Raw genomic sequence first — 19,855 nt, forward strand, 5'->3', positions numbered from 1 at the left:
GGCCAGGATTTTCCTTTTCCCCCGGGCGGTACCGTTGCTGGGCTGCTGCCTCACCGGCCCAGGAACTGGGAGAGGCCCGCACTCACGTGCGAGTCTTAGAGGTGGAAGTCGAGCGACGGTGGAGAACAGGCCAGCAGCGTCCGGAGAGCTGCCGGGACCGCAAGGATTCAAGAAAACCTAGGGCCGGACTGGCAGAGCAAGGGGGCGGGGCGGGGCGGGGCGGGGCGGGGCTGGGAGGGGGCGGGTCCAGTGTGCGCCCAGCCCCGCACAGCCTGCGCGAGGATCCGCCCATCCACAGGGAGCTGACTCTGGGCTGCAGGTCCGCTCCCTGCCAGTAGGCTGGCGCTTCAAGGCTACTCTGGGGGCCAGTCGCTTACTGAAAAGGCAAAGCTGACTTTAAGGTAAATGGTTTGGTGCACCAAAATAAATTCCTTAAGGATTAAATAATTTAAATATTTGAGAAAATTTATACCATATCTGGACTGAGAAGACTGGGCGCCGTGGCTCACACCTGTAATCCGAACATTTTGGGAGGCAGAGATGGGAGGATGGCTTGTGCCCAGGAGTTGGAGACCAGCCCAGCCTGGGGCAAAAAAATGAGACCCCCTCCACCGATGCAAAAAGTAAAAAAAAATAGCTGGGCGTGGAGGCATGCGACTGTGGTCCTAGCTACACGTGAGGCTGAGGCAGGAGGATCACGGGCTCAGGCTGCAGTGCGCCATGTTCGTGCCTCTGCACTCCAGCGTAGGTGACAGAGAGACCCTGTCTCAAAAAAGAAAAAAAAAAGTTACTAAGACAAATTATCAACATGAAAATAGCGAAACACATCTTAGCTCTTAACCATGCTTATATGCTTATTTAGGGCATTCTTAATGTGCACACTACCAAGGACATTTTATATCCTTCATTACCTTTAATCCTCATGATTCTGTGATGTATTTGGTGCCAGTATCCCCATTTTACAAATGAAAACTGCATTTGAGTAACATGAGATTTGAAAGCTAAATAATTGGCCTACTTTTCTGAAGTCACAGATTGTAAGTAAACTAACCTCAAAGTGCAGGCTGGACTGCTTGCTACTCCATGCTGCCTGCAACTAAACAAAACGCTATGGAAAATATTGATACATAACTGCTCGATAATGTAGAACTTCTTCCCAAGGAAACAGGGACAAAATCAATAAAACATATTAGGAAAAATATTGGTCCCAAACCTGACAGAGTTACTATCTTAAGTTCATTGATTTTTTATTTTTATTTTTTTGAGATGGAGTTTCACTCTTGTTGCCCAAACTGGAATGCAATGGCGCAATCTCAGCTCACCGCAACCTCCGTCTCCCGGGTTCAAGCGATTCTCCTGCCTCAGCCTCCCGGGTAGCTGGGATTACAGGCACCTGCCACCATGCCCAGCTAATTATGTATTTTTAGTAGAGATGGGGTTCTCCATGTTGGTCAGAGGTCTTGAACTCCCAACCTCAGGTGATCCACCCATCTCGGCCTCCCAAAGTGCTGTCATTACAGGCGTGAGCCACCGCGCCTGGCCTCTTAAGTTCACTTAAATTGATAAGAAAAAAAAAAAAAATAGAAAAATGGGTGAAGGGTTTTATTTTTTTTAATTACAGAAGAAATGGAAAGGGTATCAAATGAAGAAACATAGACATTCCTAAGTAAAAACTTTACTCTTAATCCAAAAAATGCAAACTAAACATTTTAATTTTATTTATTTTTAAGAAATAGGGTCTCACTATGTTGCCCAGGCTGGTGTCGAACTCCTGAGTTCAAGTGATCTGCCAGCCTTGGTCTCCCAGAGTACTGGGATTACAGGTGTGAGCCACAGTACCTGGCCTGCAAATTAAACATTTTTAAAATCATATCAGTGCCAGTGAGGATTCATTTATTTATTCAGCAAACACATCCTGATTGCCTACTATGTGCATTGTTCTATACTTGTGAGCAAGACAGATAGGAACTTCTATCCTACAGGAGGGTCGAATAATAAGTTAGTTGTTAAAGACAAAATGAGATTTCAGACAGCCAGAGTGCCATGATGAAAGTTAAGGCAAGGTGATGTGTTAGAGGGACTTGAGGATAGTGTGAGCTTATTTAGACTGGGGATCAGAAAAGAGCTCTCTAAGATGGTATTTGACCTGAGATTTGAAAAATAAGAAGCAGCCAGTTATGCAAATATCTGGGGCACAGGAATGATAGCAGGGGCAAAAAGACAAGAACAAACTGCAAGTGCGGAAACAAGGCCTTTGTTGCTGAAGTGTACTGGGGAGGTACTAGAAGTGTTTTTGTTTTTACTAAAGGTTTCTGGCTCTATTTTTGATTCTGCCTTCATATGTAAATGAACGTTCTCAGGCACCACTAATTGGATTGCAAATTTCAAATTTCCCAGAATATATAGTATCCATACCCAACCTTCAAAACTTTTCTTTCCACTAAAATAGGGAAAGAGTGGAGGCAAGGGGATAGTTTTGTACTTTTAGTATCCAAACAGCAATCTATCATTTAAATACATAGTGCCATAGCTATTCAATGCATTTATTCATTCTCCTTAACTAGAGTCTAAATCCCATTCTACTTTTGTTCTTATTCATTCACCCATTAATTTAACATGTGTTGAATTAGATACCAAGCCTAACAAGGTTCTAGAAATAAAACACCACCTGGTGGAGAGTTAAATGCATGTTAAAATGAATGAGATATTCACAAAATATTCTTTCTCCTATGTATTTTGATCGTCACATTTCTATCTTCACTCTTTCAGTCACATTTTTAATTACCTCATCCTGTCTTATAGCTTTTTTTTTTTTTTTGAGACAGGTTCTTGCTGTCACCCAGGCTGGGACGCAGTGGTGCGAACATGATTCACCACAGCTTCAACCTCTCAGGCTAAAGTGATCCTCCCACCTCAGCCTCCTGAAGTAGCTGGGACCTACAGGCACGAGCCACGGTGTCTGGCTAATTTTTGTACTTTTTGTAGATATGGGGTTTCACCATGTTGCCCAGGCTGGTGTCAACTTCCTGAGCTCAAGAAATCCACTGGCCTGTCTCTCAAAGTGCTGGAATTATAGGCATGAGGCACCACGCCCAGCGTTAGTCTCAGAGCTTTGAATTCCATCTGTATTTTCTCTCTCTCTTTGTGTTTTTTTTTTTTTTTTTTTGAGATGGAGTCTAGCTCTGTCGCCAGGCTGGAGTGCAGTGGCGTGATCTCGGCTCACTGCAACCTCCGCCTGCTGGGTTCAAGTGATTCTCCTGCCTCAGCCTCCTGAGTAGCTGGGATTACAGGTGCGTGCTACCACACCCAGCTACTTTTTTGTATTTTCAGTAGAGACAGGTTTTCACAGTGTTAGCCAGGATGGTCTCGATCTCCTGACTTCGTGATCCACCTGTCTCGGCCTCCCAAAGTGCCAAAATTACAGGATGAGCCACTGCGCCTGACCTTTTTTTTATTTTGAGTAGAGACGGGGTTTCACTATGTTGGCCAGGATGGTCTGGATCTCCTCACCTCATGATCTGCCCGCCTCGGCCTCCCAAAGTGTTGGGATTACAGGCATGAGCCACCGGGCCTGGCCACTTTTCTTTTTTTTTCTTTCTTTTTTTTTTTTTTTTTTAAAGACAGTGTCTCACTCTTTGCCTGGACTGGAGTACAGTGGCGTGATCACCGCTCCCTGCAACCTCGGACACCTGGGCTCAAATGATCCTCCCAGCTCATCCTCCTGTGTAGCTGGGACTACAGCATGCACCACCACATGCAGCAAATTAAAAAACAACAAACAAACAAACAGAAACATTTTTTTGTAGAGACAGAGTCTCACTATGTTGCCCAGGCTGGTCTTGAACATCCTGGGCTCAAGCTATTCCCCGGCTTTGGCTTCCTGAAGTGTTGGGATTACAGGTGTGAGCCACTATGCCCAGCCTATATTGTTAAGGTTATCGAACTTCCACACCTTTCCTCTGAAACTCCACGCTCAAACTCTCTATGCTTTACTCGGTTGTTGTATTAGTTATCAGTTGCTCTGTAACAGATAACACCAAATTTAGTGGCTTAAAACAGGAACAATCATTTATTATCTGTCATAGCTTCTGTGGTTTAGGAATTTAGAAGTGGCTTGGCTGGGTGGTTCTGGCTCATCGTCTCTCTTGATGTTGCAGTCAGATTTTGGCCAAGGCTGCAATCATCTGATGGCTTGACAGGGGCTGAAGGAATTCTTCAGCCCAAAAGTTCAATTGTGCCAAGGTTGAGAAAACCTGCTTTAAACCAATGGGACTATACATTTAAAAAATACTAATGTCATGAAAGACCAAGGCTGACGATTTAAAGATTTAAAGAAAGTAGAAACATAACAAATGCAAGATGTTATCAAGATTTGATCTTGAATTTAGAAAAAAAAAAATCATTAGCATAAAGGACAGCATTGGGAAGTAAACAAAATTTGTATATTAAATAATAGTATTCTGTCAGTTTCAGTTTCCTGAATTTGATAGTTATACTGAGACTAAATAAGGGAATGTCTTGTTTCTAAGACTGAAGAGTCATGATATCTGTAATCTACTCTCAAAAGGCCTAACAACAGAAAATACTAGGAATATAATACTAGGAATATAGGTAATATATGTAAAGAAAGGTAAAGCAAATGTGAGAGAAAGTTAACAATGGCTGACTCTAGCTGAAGAATATATGGGAGTTCCTGCAACTTTTCTTAGGATCTAATTTTTTTTTTCAAAGCTGAAAACTTAATTACAAATTCACTCTAGCAGAGATATCAGAAACTTAATTTCAGTGTTATCATGGTATCCAGTGGCATAAACATTTAGCAATATTGAAGGGGTAGCTACCAGTAGAAATGCGTAAAATAAAAGTGATTCTGTCTTTGGGAAAAAAAGGGTAGGTTTCAGAAATTGGGAAGGAGATCTATATATTTTTAAAGATAGACTTTAAAGACATAATCCTAAAGAAATACAGCTGATTTAATAGGAACTAGTGGAGGTAGCAATCATATAGTAGAAGGAGCACCCGACTCAAGAGTAGAAAGACATGGATTCCTGTCTTATAACATATTCTTGGTTAGGTTAATGCATCTCTTTGAGCTACAGTTTTTTCATTTGTAAACCTGGGATACCAGTTACTTCACAAGGTAGTTTGGTAGATCAATACAATTATGTATTAATTCCCTATACAGTACTAAAAGTACCATAGAAATGCAACCTAATTTTTTAAAACCATGACTCGCCTCCCTTATTACCCGTAACATTTTTTTGTGAAACCTATAGTAGGTACTCCATTTGCAGTCTGTGTTTCCACCCACCACCAGGCCTCAAGTAGGATCCAAAACCTCTTCATTTTCCCACAAAAGAATTCCACTTGAGCAAGAAATTTTATTTTACTCTAGTAAAATAAAATACTTTGCTCGAGTAAGTAAAACATCTTATTGAAGAATTTTAGGGGAGACCAGGTTTTAAAAAAATTTTTATTTATTTATTTAATTTTTTTACTACACATGCCCTAGCATTAAAAGGCATCAATATCCTGTCCAGAGGCCTCCTTCCGCTAGTTCTTCCCAAAACGCTTTGCATTTTTTGTTCCTCTGCTCTGGACTCTTTCTTGAATCTACCCCCTTAAGTCGCTCAGTCTCTTCCTTTCCCTTCTTCATGTTGGGCAACTTAATTCTTCCAATTATTTATTTCCAAAAAAAGATTTACTAGTGCCAAGATTCAATGTACTTTTGAAGGCAGCAGATAATTAAAATGACAAGTTTTTTTTCTTGCATACTTGTATTCTTGGGTCTATTTCTGAGCTTTCTGTTCTGTTCTGGCGACTTATCTTTGTGCCCAAACCTCCGGAGAGATGGAGCGGAAACAAGTCAGTGAGCCTAAAGAGAGCGATCTCACGGCCTCAGTCCGGCGCGGAAGATCCACTAAGTCCCACCCACTCGGGGTATTTCCCTCCCCCTAAGCCCGTGGTCCGGAAACCATGGGGGCGGAAGAGGTGCTGGATGCGAGGCGGGTGGACGCGGTTCTCTCCGGAAGGGCTGTGGCTTCTTTAGCCCCGCCCGCCTCGGTAGCTGCCTGAAGTAGTGCAGGGTCTGCCCGCGAGTTGCAGGTCATGTCCCTGGCCGCTCGACTGTGGCGCTTTCTGCCATTGCGACGTGGAGCCGCCCCGGGGCCTCGGCTCCCTGCGGGGACTTCGGGCAGCCGTGGGCATTGCGGCCGCTGTCGATTCCGTGGCTTCGAGGTACCCCCGCGGTCCTGGCTCCCGCTCCCCACCTCCTACCCCGTGGGTTCCTGCTCTCCCTTAACTTCTTCAGGGTTGGCGGCCCCGCGCCGCCTACGGTTCTACGGGAATGTGATGAACCGAGGAAGGAACTCGGGGCCACTGTGCCTGGAGCGCTTGGCCAGGTCCCTTCCATTTTGCAAACCTTCACTATCCTAAGCTGGGGCTGTCAGAGAAGGAGTGGGGTTTGCCCCCACGCGCCCCGGAAGCTGCCTCCTACCTGCCCATCCTGTGCGAAACAGAGAACAGGACGGGAAAGAACCTTGAGCGCTGTGAAATGATTCTCACTCTAGGCGATGACAGATACAGCAACAGCGCTTGAGGCTGCAACTTTCAGACTTTGATAAGTGTGGGGTGTGATTTAAAAAATTCAACAACTCAGAAGCAGAGATTTCATCCTGTTTAGGTTTTTGTTTAAAAATGATTATTTCTGAGTTGCCTGTTTTATCTGCATGACGTCAATGAAGGATGTCGGCATGTTGTAGTATCAGTTCTGGTATTAGACTGCTCGTGGGCCTCTGTTTATTCTTGTCAGGGAATTGGGGAATGGCATTAGTGTATATGACATATTTCACATGAACTAGGTGTTTCATTATTTTAAACTCAAATTTTTAACTGCTCAGTTAAAATCTTTCAGAATTATGGGACTGATGGTGGGGAGGGGTGGTTAAAAGTTAGGCATATTCCCTTTCCTTGGAAGTTTATAACCAAATGGGGAGGTGATAGATAATATAGGCGGAGAGATGGGAGGAGTTCTAAGTATGAAACTAGTTAGCCTTAAGTTTTCAAATTAGAACAATGAGTTTTAAGTCCCATTTTAGACCTGGTCCCTTGGATTAGCCTGTAATCCCAGCACTTTGGGAAGCCGAGGCGGAAGGATTGCTTGAGTCCAGAGGTTTCAAACCAGCCTGGGCGGCACAGTGAGACCCTGGCTCTGCAAAAAAATTTAAAAGCCATGTACATTTTTTATATGTAGTAATTACCATATTACTTGTCTGTAAGATTACTATATTATTCTTGTCTGTGTTCTTAATCTTGTCTGTAAGATTCATTTTTATGATGTGTTGGTGTCTCATATTTTACTTCATGCAATTTGCAATATTCATGCATTTGCAAATAAGTTGTAGCTCTTCCTTTCCAGCAGGAGTGTGATATCTTTTTCTTAATAAGATACTCTTTGAGATCGTTTTACTACAGATTTTGATGAAGTAATTTTTAAGCTTCCAATATCATGATCGATTGCTTTGGGGATGGGAGAAGATTAATGTAATTTTTGCTTGGGGTAGCAGTACCTTCAGATTTTCAAAGTTTGTAACTCTTAACATAATTGTTTCCATAGGTAATGGGAAACCCAGGAACTTTCAAAAGAGGCCTTTTACTCTCAGCTTTGTCTTATTGGGGTTTTGAAACTTACCAGGTTATCTCTCAGGCTGCTGTGGTTCATGCCGCAGCCAAAGGTAAGCATAAATTAGATATACGGAACATTTAGAGTTTTTTTTTTGTGTGTGTACATTCAGAATTTTTATTTTAATACAAATAATCAGGGTAACATTAATAATAGAAAATCCATATGGAAATATTCACTATCTACTCAGTGAGAAATGGGAAAACAACTTCCCTAACTGCCAACCTACTGTTTGAGGAGCCAGAAGTTGACGTGAAGTTGGAAGAAGGTCACCTTTTCCAACTAAACCCCACTCCATAGCTATGTGCATTTTTATTTGAAGTCTCCACGACCAGCGGAAACAGTTGAGAACTGAGAACTAAAATACTGTTTTTGGCAAGGGTTTGGCTAAAGAGTCTGAGATGTGTTAGCACCAAGAAGGGAAAGAGAAATTGAGCAACATATGAAAAAGGGGCTGTAGGAACAAACACTGAAAAAATAAGTCAACAATAACCTATTTCCATCCAGAGCAAAGGGACAGTGCACATATATTCATCTTCTCAAGTGTGGGCTACACTGTACATTGACTCATACTATTTCAAACATGGTCTATTGGAAAGATTCAGGCCCCCTAAGGGCACTTGGCATAGGACCACAGTGACAAGGTAACAGGCATAGACAAGCATGGCATGACCCTAAAGGCAACAACACAGCTTTAGATAATAAGTGTTCAGAAAAAAATCCCAGAGCTGAGGTTACAAATTCCAAGTTAGCTATAAACATTCTTTGGGGAATTCCTTTAAAGATATGAGTTGAAATAAAACAGAAAATCTCCTAAAGAACAAAATGGAGAAATAATGAATCTCTACCAAGAACCGATTATTTTAGGTTTTGGATGGCTCTCCCACCAGATAGGTGGTGGGATTACTTCAAAAGTAATGAGTCTACTACAAGGAGAGGCTGTTTGGTCCAGTGAGGGCGAACACGCTTTCTAGAAATAACTTTCTCTTCCCTCACCTGCATTCAAAATTAGAACCCATCAACCACCATTAACTACAAGGCCCGTATTAGTTAATAATCCTAGATTTCAAGTACTACTACATGTAAACTATTTAATCTTAAAGAAAAAAGTTCCAAAGGAAATCAATAACTATTATATAGGCATATGACTTTTATGAGAAATTAAACTTAAGAGTTTCCATCTGCAGGACAGAAATTGTTAAGAGGTAACGTGCAGACCTCAGGCACCACATAATATACCCTCCAATAATGAACTACGTTTCTCCCTAAATTCTTCGTATTGGACGCTAACCTCTCCAGCATGAAATCTTCTACTCTGTAACCGCTCTTTAAACACCTCCCTCTAATCTCAGTTTCCTTCTGTGTTTATTATTTAGCAAAATTACACTTAAAAAAATAAACATTTCCACCATGGCATATGTATACCTATGTAACCTGCACATTCTGCACCTGTATCCCAGAACTTAAAAAATTATGTAATTAAACCAGAGGGAGGGTGAAATAAATAAAACTCAAGTTAATTTACCATGTAGAGCTATACGGAAGTGAGGAAGGTGCTCTTACATAAACCCTCTCTGCCTTCCACACTCATGTGTGTATCTTCTTCCTGATAAGTCTGAGGTTGGGGGAACTGCGCCTTACTTTTCCTCTCCTATATCCCCTATATGCCCCTAGTGCGGCAATATTAGAAACCAAGGAAGGAAAAACTGGCCGAGTTGTCATATGCCAAGCGGCCAATGCCTCCTGAAATGAAGGTAGGTTCACGTGGTCTCTCTTAAGCAGAAGAGAATGTCTAGAAAATAAAATATTTAAAAAACCATTGAAAATCCAACAAACCATAGCCTTGAGGTGTGCATGGAATGCATGGGATAAGAAAGGAATCAGTAGCAGCATTCAGAAGCAGTCCTGGGTTCATCCTGATGACGTGTCTCCTTCGTTCAGGGAGAGGTGCCTTTCCCATGCTGGGAGGGACGTGGAAGGAGGCATGACTTAGACATTGGTGGTGGTCTCCTTAGCAGCCTGGGTGCCGTTCATCTCCATGATGCCGTCCTTCCCAGATCTATTTGCACCATGTGCCTGCCCTTGAAAGGCCCATGTGATATCCTCAAAAGTCCTGCCACGGGTATCAGGGACTTTGAAGAAGGTAAAGGTCAAGAAGGTGATGAGGAAGCCGATGAAGATAAAAAACATAGGCTCCTAAACAGTAAGCAGCAGAGGGGAAGAGCAGTCCCACTAGGAAGTTGGAGGTACAGTTGGAGCAGCTGACCATTGCCATCGCAGCTGGGCGGGGGCCCTGGCTGAAGAGTTTGGCCACAATAAACCAGGGAATGGGACCTGGTCCAATTTCAAAGGCCACAAAGACCAAGATAGCCCTGATAAAGACAAAGCTCATCCCATTATACTCATCCTTTAATAACAAACAGTCATGAGCATGGAACAAAAAGCCATCCCTCCAAGACCTATCATATGCAGAGTCCTTCTTCCTGCCCTTTCCAGCAGAAATAGGGAAACTACAGTGAAGGTAGTATGAAACACACCTAGATGGTCTCTTGAACACCTGCATCCTTGAAGATTCCTGTTGAGTAATAGAACACAGCATTGATTCCAGAGAGCTGCCGAGAGAGCTGGAGCACAAGTGAAATGATGATTGGGTCTCGGTAGCTGGATACTCTAAAGAGCTCTAGCACGGTTACTTGCTTTTCTTGTGACATCCTTGCACTCTCATCTTGCATCTCCTGGATGTCTTGGGATACATCCTGGATGCTCCACAATGGCTGGAGGATCTGCTTAGCATTCTCCTCTTCTTTTCTGTTAATGAGCAAAAACCTGGGACTTTCAGGGCAAAATGGAAGGGCTGTACTTTGTAGGATAGCAGGAAGGATGGGAAAGCCCAATAGCACCAGCCATAGCTCTTCAGACCCAAGGATGAATTCCAGACCAAAGATTTGGGCCACTAGAATTCCGACAATGATGCCCAGCTGGTTGAGAGTGCCAAAGGTACCCTGCAGGGCAATAGGTGAGATCTCTTCAATGTACATGGGTACAAAACCTGTGCACAGTCCGCAGAAGAGGCCAATAACCAAGCAGCCCAGGATCAGCATTTCAACCAACTCAGCTACTTTACACAATCCCATAAGGCAGCCACCAGAGACAGTCAACAGGTTGACGATAAGCATTGAATTGCATCTGTGAAAGTGGTTGACAAATAGTCAAATGGAAAAGGAGCCAGTCATACCAACAATGGAGAATATGGCCACAGACAAAGACCAGAGGGACATGAGCAGCGTCTCAGAGGGAGGGGTATTTGCCTGGTCCCTCAAAGTGTTATTGATAAATTCCTTTATTATCATCTCAGGAGCATTGATGACCCCAGTGTTATAGCCAAATTGGAAAGAGCCGATTGTAGCAACTGTGATGGCGAAGATCAGAGCTGGGGTGACCTTCTGTGTCCCCATGGCCCTAATCTAATTCTTTTCAAGTCTTCAAGAAAGATCTAGGAGTGTGTCAGAGGTGGGAATTGAACAGTGAGAACACTTGGACACAGGAAGGGGAACACCACACACGGGGGCCTGTTGTGGGATGGGGGAAGCGGGGAGGGATAGCATTAGGAGATATACCTAATGTAAATGACAAGTTAATGGATGCAGCACACCAACGTGGCTCATGTATACATATGTAACAAACCTGCACGTTGTGCACATGTACCCTAGAACTTAAAGTATAATAATAAAATTAAAAAAAAAAAAGATCTAGGAGTGGGATTGCAGACACCTTTTTTAGCCAATAAAACTTTCAAATTGTCCTCAGCAACAGGTTTTCTCCAGGTCCTCAGGAATGCTCTAAACTCTCACCATTACAGCATCTCTCAAGTTATTTTTGTTTGTTATTTTGTTAATAGCTTAGTTTATTTTTTGAGACGGAGTCTTGCTCTGTTGCCCAGGCTGGAGTGCAGTGATGTGATCTTGGCTCATTGCAACGTCTGCCTTCCAGGTTCAAGCCATTCTTCTGCCTCAGCCTCCTGAGTAGCTGGGATTATAGGTGCGCATCACCACAGCTGGCTAATTTTTGTATTTTTAGTAGAGACCGGGTTTCACCATGTTGGTCAGGCTGGTCTCAAACTCCTGACCTTGCGATCTGGCCGCCTTGACCTCCCAAAGTGCTGGGATTACAGGCGTGAGCCACTGCACCTGGCGTAGCTTAGTTATTTTTATATAGATAATGAAACTAATATTGCTATGGTCTGGATTATTTTCTGCCTTTCTCTACTTGTCAGCCTAATACCATATATTTATTTTTTCCCTAGAAATTAGAGCTGCCTCAGCGATGCTTTATTAATAGTTTATATTTTTGTAGAGCCCTTTACCTAAGAATTCAGAATATTCTTTTACATTTTTAAAGGGTTGAGTTTGAAGAGCTAGGGGGAAGAAAAAGGACATGCTACAGAGACCATGTATGGCTCACAAAGCCTGAAATATCGTACTCTCTGGATCTTTACAGAAAAAGTTTCCTAATCCCTGCTTTATAATGACAAAATGAAACCAATCCCAGGGTGTTATATTCTTCTTGATATGGTTAACAAAAGGCCCAAGTACTTTGAGATAGATAGATTTTTATTTACAAACAGAATGCTGCTTGGTAAGTAACAGGTTGAAAGTGAAAAAAAGAAAAATCCATCACATTTTTTATTGGCATAATATAGATAAGTAAACATATATTAAAACTTGACTGGGTGTGGCAGCTCATGCCTGTAATCCCAGCACTTTGGGAGGCTGAGGTGGGGGGATCACTTGAGCCCAGGAGTTTAAGACCAGTGTAGGCAACAAATTGAGACCCCCATCTCTACAGAAATTGGAACAATTAGCTGGGTGTGTGGTGCGTGCTTGTCCCAGCTACACAGGGGTCTGAGGCAGGAGGATCACCTGAGTCCAGGAGGTCAAAGCTGCAGTAAACCGTGGTCTCACCACTGCACTCCAGCCTGGGCAATGGAGCAAAACCCTGTCTCAAAAAAAAAAAAAAAAAAAAAAAAAGACTTGCCAGTTTAAAAAAATTAGTTGAACCAATTGTGAACCAAAATTTTGGTATATTACAGCAATATCATATGAAAGAATTAATGGCTTAAGCTTTTTTGTTTTTTGCAATTCTCACCTTTTAAAAAGGAGAAGGTGATTGGGGAAAGAAGCAGAGACTTGATTTTGAATAGATGGTCTTATTAAACTTCTGATAGAATTTGAGAATGTGATCTAAAGGTTGATAGTTATCTATTGATTTCATTTATCTATGATTATCTTCTTTAAAAAGCAGATAATTGAGAAACCCTGCACTGTGTTTTTTTTTTTTTTTAATGTATTTATGAACAAGGACTTGTTTTGTTTCCGGCTGAATGATGTATTTTGGCAAATACTTAATTCATCTTTTTAAAGCAACCTAGACTTTAATTCTCACAGCAGCCTTATAAAATAGTACAAGTCTTATTATCTTATCACATTATAATAATTTTTGAAAAGCTCACAGAGTTAAACTTCTTGAAAGTCAAAATGTTAGAGTGGATATTAGAACTTTTTTATTTTGAGACAGAGTTTCACTCTGATGCTTAGGCCACAGTGGCATGATCACAACTCACTGCAGCTTCAACTTCCCCGGGCCCAGGAGATTCTCCCACCTCAGCCTCAGGAGTAGCTGAGACTACAGATGCACACCACCATGCCTGCCTAATTTTTGTATTTTCTGTAGAGACGAGGTTTCACCATGTTGTCTGTTTGTTCTGGTTAGCTTTATTGAGGATCACATAGTTGTAGATGTGCAGCTTTGTTTCTGAGTTCTCTAACCTGTTCCCTGGCCTATGTGTCAGTTTTTGTACCAGTATCATGCTATTTGGGTCACTGTAGCCTTGTAGTATAGTTTGAAGTCAGGTAGTGTGATGCCTACAGCTTTGTTATTTTTGCCTAGGTTTGCCTTGGCTATTTGGGCTTTCTTTTGGTTCCATACAAATTTTAGGATAGTTTTTTGTAATTCTGTGAAAGATGATGTTGGTAGTTTGATAGGAATAACAAATAGGAATCTGTAAATTGCTTTGGGCAGTAAGACCATTTTATCAATATTGATTCTTCCTGCCCATGAGCATGGAATGTTTTTCTATTTGTTTGTGTCATCTCTGATTTCCTTTTCATTCTGGTGAAAGATCTAACTATATTCCTAAGTATTTTATTATTTTTGTGGCTGTTATGAATGGGATTGCATTTTTTATTTGGCTGTTAGCTTGAGTGTTACTGGTGTATAGAAATGTACTGATTTTCATACATTGATTTTGTAACCTGAAAGTTTACTGAAGCTGTTTATCAGTTCCAAGAGCCTTCGAGCAAAGACTGTTTTTGGTTTTCTAGGTAAAGAATCATATCATCTGTAAGGAGACATGGTTTGAGTTCCTTTCTTTCTATTTGGATGCCTTTCATTTCTTTCTCTTGCCTGATGGCTTTGGCTAGGACTTCCAGTATTATATTTAAAAGGAGTGGTAAGAGCGGGCATCCTTGTCTTGTTCCATTTTTCAAGGAGAATGCTTCTAGCTTTTGCACATTCAGTATGATGTTGGCTGTGGGTTTGTCATAAATGGTTCTTATTATTTTGAGGTGTGTTTCTTCAGTGCTTAGTTTGTTGATTTTTTTAACGTAAAGTGATGTTGAATTTTATCAAAAGCCTTTTCTGTGTCTTTTGAGATGATCATGTGGTTTTTCTTTTTAGTTATGTTTATGTGATGAATCCCATTTATTGATCTGCATGTTGAACCAACCTTGCATCTCAAGAATAAAGCCTACTTGATTGTGTTATATTATCTTTTCAATGTGCTGCTGGATTCAGTTTGCAAATACTAATTTAACTATTTTTATGCCTATATTCTTTTTTCTTTCTCTGTTTATTAAGATGGGGTCTCACTCTGTCACCCATACTGGAGTGTAGTGGTGCAATCTTGGCTTACTGCAACCTCTACCTCCCAGGCAGGCTCAAGTGATCCTCCCACCTCCACCTCCTGAGTGGCTGGGGCTACAGGTGCATACCACTACATCTAGGTAATTTTTTTGTGTTTTTTTTTGTAGAGTTGGGGTTTCTCCATGTTGCCCAGGGTGGTCTTAAACTCCTGAGCTCAAGCAATCCATCCACCTCAGCTTCCCAAAGTGCTGGGATTACAGACATGAGCCACCATGCCCAGCCCATCTGCCTTCACCTGAGTTAATGACTTGAAGTTTTCCTTTTCCATTGTGTCTCTGACAGGTTTTGGTATCAGAATGATGCTGGCCTCATGGAATGAGTAGGCAAGAGTCCCTTCTCTTCAATTTTTTGGAATAGTTTCGATAGGATTGGTACCAGCCCTTATTTGTGCATTAGGTTGAATTTGGCTATGACTCCATCTAGTCCAGGGCTTTTTCTGGTTGGTAGGTATCAGGCCTCTGAGCCCAAGCCAAGCCATCGCATCCCCTGTGACTTACAGGCATACGCCCAGATGGCCTGAAGTAACTGAAGAATCACAAAAGAAGTGCAAATGCCCTGCCTCGCCTTAACCGATGACATTCCACCACAAAAGAAGTGAAAATGGCGGGTCCTTGCCTTAAGCGATGATATTATGTTGTGAAATTCCTTTTCCTTGCTTATCCTGGCTCAAAAAACTCCCCCACTGAGCACCTTGTGACCCCCACTCCTGCCCGCCAGAGAACAACCCCCCTTTGACTGTAATTTTCCTTTACCTACCCAAATCTGGTAAAACGGCCCCACCTTTATCTCCCTTTGCTGACTCTCTTTTCGGACTCAGCCTGCCTGCACCCAGGTGAAATAAACAGCCATGTTGCTCACACAAAGCCTGTTTGATGGTCTCTCCATAGGGACACGCATGACAGTAGGTTTTTTTTTTGTTTTTTTTGTTTTTTTTTTTAACTACTGATTCAGTTTTGGAACTTGTTATTGGACTATTACAAGGATTTCAGTTTCTTCCTGGTTCAATCTTCGGATGTTTCTAGGAATGTATCCATTTCTTCTGTGTTTTCTAGTTTGTATGCATAGAGGTGTTTGCAATAGTCTCTGAGGGTTTTTGTTTTTGTTTTGAGATGGAGTTTCACTCTTATTGCCCAGGCTGGAGTGCAATGGTGCGATCTCGGCTCACTGCAGCCTCCACCTCCCGGGTTCAAGTGACTCTCCTGCCTCAACCTCCCGAGTAGCTGGGATTACAGGCATGTGCCACCACGCCCAGCTAATTTTTTGTGTTTTCAATAGAGACGGGGTTTCTCCATGTTGTCACTCTGTCTCAAACTCCCGACTTCAGGTGATCTGCCTGCCTCAACATCCCAAAGTGCTGGGATTACAGGCGTGAGCCACTGCACCTGGCCTGGTTTTTGTATTTCTCTGGGTTTGCTGTTAATATTCCCATTGTCATTTCTGATTATGTTTATCTGGATCTTCTCTGTTTCTTTTTCTTTTTTTTGAGACAGTGTTTTGTTCTGTCACTCAGGTTGGAATACAGTGACATGATCTCAGCTCACTGCAACCTCTGCCTCCTGAGTTCAAGCAGTTCTCCTGCCTTGGCCTCCCATGTAGCCGGGATTACAGGCGCGTGCCACCACACCTGGCTAATTTTTGTATTTTTAGCAGAGACGGGGTTTCACCATGTTGGTCAGGCTGGTCTTGAACTCCTGACCTCGTGATCCACCCACCTTGGCCTCCCAAAGTGCTAGGATTACAGGCATGTGCCACCGTGCCCAGCCTCTCTTTGTTTCTTGATTAATACAGCTAGCAGTCTATGAATTTTGTTTATTCTTCTGAAGAACCAAGTTTTGGTTTCGTTGATTTTTTTTGTATGGCTTTCACATCTCAGTTTTGTTCAGTTCAGCTCTTAATTTTGTTATTTTCTTCCGCTAGCTTTGGATTTGGTTTGCTCTTGTTTCTCTCCTTCCTCTAGATATTATGTTAGGTTGTCAATTTGAGATCTTTCTAACTTCTTGATACAGGCGTTTAGTGCCATAAACTTTCCTCTTAGCACTGCTTCAGCTGTGTCTCACAGATTCTGGTATGGTACATCTTTGTTTTCATTAATTTCAAAGAAGTTTTTGATTTCTGCTTTAATTTCATTGTTTACCCAGAAATCATGCAGGAGCAAATTGTTTAATTTCCATATAATTGTATGGTTTTGAGAGATCTTGATATTGATTTCTATTTTTATTGAGCTGTGGTCCGAGAGAGTGCTTGGTTTGATTTCAGATTTTTTTTTTTTTTAATTTTGTTCAGAATTGCTTTATGGCCAAGCATGTGGCCTATCTTAGAGTATGTGCCATGCACAGGTGAGAAGAATGTACATTCTGTTGTTCTTGGGTAGGGTACCTTGTAGATGTCTGTTAACGTCCATTTGATTAAGTGTCAACTTTAGATCCTGAATATTTTTGTTAGTTTTCTGCCTTAATAGTATGTGTAGCACTGTCAATGGAGTGTTCACGTCTCTCAGTATTACGATGTGGTCATCGAAGTCTCTTTGTAGGTCTCTGAGAACTTGTTTTATTAATCTGTGTGCTCCAATGCTAATTATATATATATGTTTAGGATAGTTGTTTTCATGTTTAATTGAACTCTTTGTCATTGTGTAATGTTCTTCTTTGTCCTTTTTTATCATTGATGATTTAACGTCTGTTTTCTCTGAAACAAGAATAGCAGCCCCTGCTCTTTTTTGTGTTCCATTTGATTGATGTTTCTCCATTCCTTTTCTTTGAGTCTGTGGGCATCATTGCATGTGAGATCTGTCTCTTGAAGACAGCATACAATTGGGTTATGCATCTTTATCCAACTTGCCACTCTGTGTCATTTATGTGGGGCATTTAGCCTGTATACATTCAAGGTCAATACTGATATGTGAGAACTTAATCCTGTCATCATGTGGTTAGTTGTTATGTGGACTTGATTGTATAGTTGCTTTACAGTATCAGTGAGCTATGAACTTAAGTGTGTTTTTGTGGTGGCAAGTATTGGTCTTTCATTTCCATGTTTAGCACTCCTTTAAGGACCTCTTGTAAGGCAGGTCTGATGGTAAGAAATTCCCTTAGCATTTGCTTGTCTGAAAAGGATTTAATTTCTCTTTTGCTTATAAAACTTAGTTTAGCTGGATATGAAATTCTTGATTGGAATTTTTTTTTCTTTAAGGATGTTGAATATAGTCCCCTAGTCTCTTCTGGCTTGTAAGGCTTCTGCTAAAAAGTCCACTGTTAACCTGATGGGATTCCCATAGTAGGTGACCTGCTTCTTCTCTCTAGCTGTCTTTAAGAGTTTTTCTTTCATGTGGACCTTGGAGAATCTGCTGACTGTGTGTCTCGAGGATGGTTCTTTTGTATACCAACTTGTAGGGGTTCTCTGCATTTCCTAAGTTTGCATGTTGTATGTGTGCATGCTGGCGAGGCAGTGGACAGAGGCTATGAGTGAGTGTGCACCTGTGGGGCTCCATCTGCAAAAGTCCTCCCTTGGGAAGGTGGGGGCCACTGGCAAGTATTTCACCAGGACAGCTGAGGCTATGTTGCATACGGGTGTGGCCAGGCAGGGACTCTGGGAGAGACTGGCAGACGGGGATGTTCAGATGAGACAGGCCCCATCCCATGCACAAGACAGCCCTGCTGTCTCCATGTCTGGCTGCTAATAAAGGCTAAGGCGACCTAGAGGAGTATGGTGAGCCTTGGGAAACGGATACTTATGACCATGCTGCACTGTTGCTATTCCCATGCTAAACCCTCTGTTCTCCACACAGACTAGAATTCTGTCTCTGGCAGCTCTCCAGGTAGTTCTCCCTGCCATTTCAAATGTCTTGGAGGGGTCTTAGGGTCTCCTGCAGCTAGGATCTCAAAGGTCTGTGATGAGAGTGGGCCACTCCAAACCAGTTTCAATTACCCTTTCCCTAGGAGCTGCTAGGTTCCAGGAATGAGTCTTGGTGCTTGGCAACCCCATGCAGGGTTCCCAGCTTCCTCCTTTTTCAGATTCAGGGTCTGTGTCCTCCCGGTATCCACTCTCAACGTCTTCTTTCTGAGTATCTGTTCAGCATGTGCCAGTCTACTTGATGATGGTCTCTCTCAGTGGGAGAATGTCTTCCTGGCTGTGCCTAGTCAGCCATCTTGGCTCTTCTAGTTTTTCAAAAGTGTCTTGAGAACATAAAAAGTTACTACATGTTTATTTTTGTTTTTTGAGACAGAGTCTCGCTGTGTCCCTGAGGCTAGAGTGTGGAGATGTGATCTTAGCTCACTGCAACCTCTGCCTCCTGGGTGGAAGTGATCCTCCCACCTCAGCCTCCCAGGTAGCTGGGATTACAGGCATGTGCCACAATGCCCAGCTAATTTTTGTATTTTTAGAAGAGACGGGGTTTTACCATGTTTGCTGGGCTGGTCTTGAACTCCTGACTTCAAGTGATCCGCCCGCCCCAAAGTCTGGAATTACAGGTATGAGCCACCACACCTGGCTGATATTTGTTAAGTTAAAAATAACATTTTAAGGTCCTAGACCTCTATGAGGCCTGCACAAGCTGGATGAGGCCTTTTTAGCCACAGTAGGGATGGGTGAGGGAGTCAAATGATCACTGGTTTCTTTCACACTTCAACAAGCTTTTGTTTTGTTTTGTTATTTGAGACAGAATCTCGCTCTGTCACCCAAGCTGAAGTGCAGTGGCATGATCACAGCTCATTGCAGCCTCAACCTCGTGGACTCAGACAATCCTCCTGCCTCAGCCTCCCTAGTAGCTGGGACTATAGGCACGTGTCATCATGCCCAGCTAATTTTTGTGTTTTTGGTAGAGACGGGTTTTCACCATGTTGGCCAGGCTAGTCTCGCATTCCTTGCCTCAAGTGATCTGCCCACCCCGGCCTCCCAAAATACTGGAATTACAGGCATGAGCGACCACACCCAGCCTCAACAACCTCTTATGCCACTTTCCAGCATTCTCTTTTCTACCTCTTAAGTGAGCTAAGCTATGGAGTTCTGTAGTCTATTCCATTAGCGATTTCTAAATACGTAATACATTCTTATTAACTATGGTTATCATGCTGTGCAGCAGATCTCTAAACCTTATTCCTCCTGTCTAACTGAAACTTTGTACCATTTGACCATTGCCCCATTCCCTCCTGCCACTCAACCCCGGCCTCTGGTAACCGCCATTCTACTCTTTACCTATGT

General features: G+C 42.4%; 2 protein-coding genes and 1 pseudogene across 4 annotated transcripts in view; 1 reads left to right on the top strand and 2 right to left on the bottom strand.

Annotated features, from left to right (window-relative positions):
* LOC105477155 (copine 3) overlaps positions 1 to 198 on the bottom strand; it is a 49,416-nt gene extending 49,218 nt beyond the window's left edge. Inside the window, exon 1 of one of the 3 annotated variants that reach the window (XM_011733530.3) lies at positions 87 to 198. The gene's annotated coding sequence lies outside the window, so the exon portion shown is untranslated. Of the gene's footprint in view, positions 1 to 32 lie in introns of all 3 variants that reach the window. The other 2 variants (XM_011733533.3, XM_011733531.3) reach the window with 2 other exon arrangements.
* Positions 199 to 6,022: 5,824 nt separating this feature from the next.
* LOC105477154 (regulator of microtubule dynamics 1) overlaps positions 6,023 to 19,855 on the top strand; it is a 40,836-nt gene continuing 27,003 nt past the window's right edge. Inside the window, exons 1-2 of the mRNA XM_011733529.2 lie at positions 6,023 to 6,237; positions 7,616 to 7,733. Coding sequence (XP_011731831.1) covers positions 6,109 to 6,237; positions 7,616 to 7,733 — 247 coding nt within the window. The 5' untranslated portion in view covers positions 6,023 to 6,108. The remainder of the gene's footprint in view (positions 6,238 to 7,615; positions 7,734 to 19,855) is intronic.
* LOC105477151 (solute carrier family 2, facilitated glucose transporter member 3 pseudogene) lies at positions 9,671 to 11,293 on the bottom strand (annotated as a pseudogene).

The sequence above is a fragment of the Macaca nemestrina genome, chromosome 8 (assembly GCF_043159975.1).
Source record: "Macaca nemestrina isolate mMacNem1 chromosome 8, mMacNem.hap1, whole genome shotgun sequence".
NCBI classification, from domain to species: domain Eukaryota; kingdom Metazoa; phylum Chordata; class Mammalia; order Primates; family Cercopithecidae; genus Macaca; species Macaca nemestrina.